Source organism: Emys orbicularis, chromosome 9 (genome assembly GCF_028017835.1).
Source record: "Emys orbicularis isolate rEmyOrb1 chromosome 9, rEmyOrb1.hap1, whole genome shotgun sequence".
Lineage (NCBI taxonomy): Eukaryota > Metazoa > Chordata > Testudines > Emydidae > Emys > Emys orbicularis.
Genome location: NC_088691.1, coordinates 99,808,203 through 99,813,506, shown reverse-complemented (window position 1 = coordinate 99,813,506; position 5,304 = coordinate 99,808,203). Strand labels below are relative to the sequence as shown.

Here is a 5,304-nt window from a genome sequence, read left to right as displayed (position 1 = left end):
GTCCATATCCATGCACAAAGGTGAGGGGTGGTGCGTGTGTGTGTGTGTGTGTGTGTGTGTGTGTGTGTGTGTCACACAGGTGTGAGGGGAGCTGTGTGCGTACACACTGCAGTGAGGGATGTTTGTGTATGAGGGGAAGGAGGTGTGACCGCACGTGGATGTGAGGGGAGGGGTGTGTGCACACACAGCTGTGAGGGGAGGGGCGTGTGTACTCACATGGATATGAGGGGAGGGGTGTGTGTCTACTCACATGGATGTGAGGGGAAGGGGGTGTGTGCACACGCAGATATGAGGGGAGGGGTGTGTGTGTGTTCTCACACAGATGTGAGGAGAGGGGTGTGTGTACTCACATGGATATGAGGGGTGTGTGTGTGTGTGTGCCCACTCGGATGTGAGGGGAAGGGGGCGTGTTCACACATGGCTGTGAGGGGCGGTATGTGTGTACTCACGAATATGAGGGGAGGGGTGTGTGTACACACGGATGTGAGGGGATGGGTATGTATGTACTCACACGGACGTGAGGGGAGGGATGTGTGTGTTTGTGTGTATACTCACATGGATGTGAGGGGAGGGGTATGTATGTACTCACACGGATGTGAGGGGAGGGGTATGTATGTACTCACACGGATGTGTGGTTACACACACGGATGTGATGGGCGGAGTGTGTGTGTAGCCGGGCAGCAGGCTGGGAGCGGGAAGGCGTGTCCCATGGACCCTGTCTCGGTCCCCAGGAGCCGACCCCGGAGCCGCGTGGCCTCACACTGTGCTTGGGGCCCGTGAGCCGCCGGCCTGGCCCTGTGGCCGCTGAGAGCCGCTCTCTGTTGTCCTGTGTCCCAGCTGCCTGTGGCCGTCCTGCCAGGCCTCTAATAAAACGAGTCTTGTTACTGCAGTGCCGTGTGGGCGCCTCCTTGGTGGGGTTCAGCCGCTTCCTTCCACTGGCGTCTTGCGTTCCCGAGGGGCCCGACCCAGGCGGGGACAACGGCCAGCACGGGCCAGGGTTACCACCTCTGAGCGGGCCGGATCTCGAGGGGATGGCACCCCAGGGTCCAGCCCCCTGCTCCATAGGGGCCTGCTCAAGTACCCCAACCACGGCCAGTCCTGCCCGAGGGTCCCCCTCCCTGCTCCAAAGGGGATCCAGCCCCTTCTCCATCCCCGGGGGCTGTGGTGGCCATGGTGACGCTGCCCCCCCCCCCCCCGCGCTATCTGGGAACAGGGCCGCCTTATCTCGCATTCCAGGGCCCGGTGCCATCGGACACCTTGCTAATTATGGGCATCTCCAGGCTCCAGCCACCTTCCCGTCCCTCCCCCAGCTCCCTCTCCCAGCAGTGACCCGTCTCCTCCGCGGGCCGGCACCAGCGCCATGGCGTCCGTCAGCTCGTCCTCCACCTATCGCTCGGAGCGGATCAGCACCTACAGCCAGAACGCCCCCCCGGCCGAGCCCTGCTTTGAGCCCCGGGGGTGCTTTGGAGAGGAGGACAGGAGCTCCCTGCGCCACGGCCCCTTCGCCGCACGGGCCCATGACTCTTATGGATACACAGGTGGGGGCTATGGGTGTGGGGGGACCCAACCCCGCACATGCCTCGGGGTGCTACAGCCACTGCTTGCACTGGGGCAGGACAGTGGGGAGGGGCTCATAGGCCTAAGAAGGTGAGAGTCTACTACTGCTACCAGCTCCCAGAGTCCCTCCTGTTGGGCGAGTGGGCAAGGCCTGTGCTCAGCACTATGGGCCTGGTTCAAAGCCCCTGACCACCCAGGCAGGTCCTTGCCTTTATGCCCAGCCCAGGGAGGGGAGGGAGATGCAGCCCCCACAGGGTCTGGGGTGGCCAGTCAGCCTCTGCAGTGTTCGGAGCCCCAGGGCTATGCTTACCCTTCGGGGAGATGGGGGGGGGCTGCTTCTCCGGGGGGCAGTGGCCACAGGGCTGGGGAAAGCGCCTTGACAGCCATCCCTGGTCCAGGGTGGGAGCACTGCCTGGTCAGGGGGTGGTTCAGCGCCTGCCAGCATCGGGGTGAGGGTTCTTCAGCCCATGCCCCCCTTCCAGTCCCCCGGCTTGCTAACCAACCCCCCCGCCCACTCACTCCTCCCATCCCCCACTAGCCAGACCCCATGGCTTGCTAGCCAGACTGCCCCTCTCCTGAGTCAACCCCACTCCTAGCCAGAACCACTTCCAATCCCCCGTTGTGCTAGCCAGACTCCCGCCCCAGCAATCGTCCCACCCCCAGCTAGTCAGACCCCCTGAGCATGTAACATGAGAACCCAGGAAGGGGTTAAAGGCCAGGTGACACCTTGGCCCGGAAAACTGAACAAAGGCTGTGGGAGGGGTCGCTGAAGGCAGGGTTTCAGGAGCTGGCTGGTGACATGGCTGGGAGGCAGACGGGGCTCTGACCTCGCAAGGGGGCTGGGGCGCCCTGGGACCCCAAGATGGAGTCAACCCCGACTGCCAGCAGACCCCTACCAAAAACCAGAGAGTCCCATGAGCAGGCAGCCCCTCCCACGTGCCTGCTCTACAAATTGCCTGTTTGTCCTGAGCAAAGTCAAGGGACCGGCCCCCCCTGCGACGGCACCTCGGGGTGTCAGACTCAGCAGGACTCACAGCCAGCACCGGCCACGCTCGCTGCACCAGCACCGCACCATGGGAGAGGGGCAGCCTGGCTTCTCCCTGCCTGGCAGGTGCCACACCCTACTGCACCCTGACACCCCACTGCGACCCCCCCATAGCTCCTACTGCCCACCCCACTACGCCATCACCCCACCCCCCACTGCTCCCCAGGCCATCTCCGCACCTGCCACATGGTGCAGCCCCCGTGCCTCTGTGGAGCTTGGGGGGACCGCATTCCTCCCCCTCACTGCCCCGCTCCGTGCAGGATCCCCGGGGTCCATGCGCCCCTGCAGCCTAGGCAGCAACGTGCGAGCCGGGGGCGACACGTACCAGGTGACGGCCGACGTGAGCCAGTTCGAGCCGCAGGACGTGGTGGTGACCACGTACAACTACCACATCATCATCCAGGCCGAGAAGGTGAGGAGCGGGGGGGGGGGGGGGGGGGGGCGGAACAAGGCACCGCGGGAATGGGGTGGCTGGGACCAGAGTAGCAAGGAGTTGCACCACTCCCGCCAGCACTCCTGCCCCACTCCCTATGGCGCCCCCTCCTGGGAAAGGCTGGGCTGAACGGGGCTGTGCTCAGCAGGAACCTGTCTTGTGCCCACGCTCATGGGGGTTTGTTTCCCTGGTAGGTGGCAGAGGATGGCACCGTCTCCAACACGTTCACCCACAAGTGCCAGCTCCCCGAGGACATGGACCCCATGTCTGTCAGCTGCGCCCTCACCGATGCAGGCCTGCTGGTCATCAACGCCAAGCGCGGCGCAGCTGCCAAGGCGGGCGAGACGCCCCCACCGCTGTACCGCACCGAGGTCAAGCTGTGACGCCCCTGGGCAGAGCTGTGCCACCCCCCCCACACACCTGAGGCATGAGCCGGGCAGCTGCCCCGCCACCCCTCCCTCCCCAGGGCTCCTGGGAGCTCACCCTGGCACATGTGCGCTGCTAGTTGGGGCCACATGTATGTTGAGGGCAGGGGCAGCCTGTCGGGTCCCAGCATGCACTGCGGTAAGGCAGGCTGGCCCAATAAGGGGCAATGCATGCTGGGCCCGCTAGCGCCATGGGTCTGCCCAGCTGTGGGGCTGGGCATGCGAGCTGTTCCTGGAGCGCTAAGGGCTGCCCTGGGCCAGTCACTCACCCCAGCCCCTCGCTGCACGGGGGTCCCTGGGCCTGCCCGCCGCCCTGTGGGGCTCCCAGCACCTGGCTGGTGTCTCACCCCCACTCCTGTTTGGAATAAAGGTTTCTCCCACCCAAGGCTGGGTCTGGGCTGTTCCTCGCGGCCTGCGTCTCTCCCCAGCCCTCCCCGCTGGGCATTAACCCTCCCCGCTGGCCCCTTGGCACAGCACAGCAGCCTCCTGTGCTAGTGATTCATGGCTCAGCCCCTTGCCCCGACTCTCCCGGACCCTGCACCCCCCCCGCATGCCGCCGTGCGCTCCGGCCGCACCCTGAACCCGCTGCTGGGTGGCGCTGGCCAAGGGAGCGGGGCCAGCCGGCCAGGGGAGCGCATGAGCAGACTGACCCCAATGCCAGAGCCACCTGGGCTCCACGGGCCGGGAGCACACAGGCTCCTCGTTTGGCAGTGACGGGGCAGGGAACCCCACTCCACAGACAGGGCCATAGCTGCACGTTCCCACCCGCCCCAGCTGTTTCCCTGCAGCAGCAGCTCCCTCCAGTGGCTGGTTGGGGTAGGAGCGGCACGCAGGCCCCCAGGCCCGTTTGCTGTCCCAAGGCTGCTGGTGCCCGGCTCTGGCTGGGTCCCTATGCCCCAGCTGATGCCAGGCTGTAGCAATGTGCCCCATCCCCAGCCCAGGCGCGTCAGAGGCGCCTGGCACGCAGCAGCCGCTCTTTGGGTTACTTTATTGCTCTATTTATAAAGTCCTTTTATTAAATTAATATAAAAATCTCTGTATTTACATTCTGGCCAGTGCAGGGCCCAGAGAGCCTCGGTTGCTGCCCCCCCGGCTCCGAGCCCCTGGGACCCTGCCCAGGGCCAGGCAAGAGCAGCCATGCTGGAGGGGGCGGGGCTCACTGAGACTTTGGGGAGGGGAAGTGCTTGAGCTGTTCACCCTGGGCTCCAAGCCAAACTCGCCTCTGGTCTAGGCTCAGCCCAGCTGCCCTCCCCCAATGCTCCCTTGCCCCGTCCCACAAACCACCCCCAGAGGTAGCATGATTGAACAGCGAGGGGGGGGGGAGGCCTGCGGCTCAGGCCTGAGGAGCACCGGCAGGTCGAGCCAAGGGGGCGGGCTGTGGGGCGGGATTCAGGGGCACTGGCAGAGCTGGGGTGGAGGGCCCGGGGCTGAGGCATTTGTAGAGTTGGGGGGCGGGGGAATTCGAACTCAGTGCTGGTTGGGGAACCAGTGGCCCCTGGCAGCTGGGGGTGGTGCTGCAGGAAGCTGGATATTTGCATTCTGCCCCCAGGAGCCCTGCGCCAGCGGCCCAGAGAACCTCGCAGGCGGAGGCCAGGGGCTGGACTTGATGCACCCTTCCTCTTCACCACACGGGCTGCCGGGGCAGCCCCTGGGGCAGGGCTGATGGCAGTGGCTTGCTGGGGCTCTGGCTCCTCCCCTGGTGGCAGGCGGCGAGTCCGGCCGTGCAGGGTGTCAGGGCTGCAGGCACAAAGGGGCAGTGGCACCGGCGCCACCGCCGCTGGGGCTGGCAGTGTCTGTCATGTCCGTCAGCAGCTGGGGCGGGCTCTACCCGCCGGCCCCACCCC

The 5,304-nt window shown here is 65.6% G+C and overlaps 1 protein-coding gene across 1 annotated transcript; it reads left to right on the top strand.

The window, feature by feature from the left end:
• Positions 1 to 1,360: 1,360 nt before the first annotated feature.
• LOC135883275 (heat shock protein beta-7-like) lies at positions 1,361 to 3,418 on the top strand. Its single transcript, XM_065410299.1, has 3 exons — positions 1,361 to 1,538; positions 2,863 to 3,014; positions 3,230 to 3,418. The coding sequence occupies exons 1-3, from the start codon at positions 1,361 to 1,363 to the stop codon at positions 3,416 to 3,418; spliced, it is 519 nt and encodes a 172-aa protein (XP_065266371.1).
• The last annotated feature ends 1,886 nt before the right edge of the window (positions 3,419 to 5,304 follow it).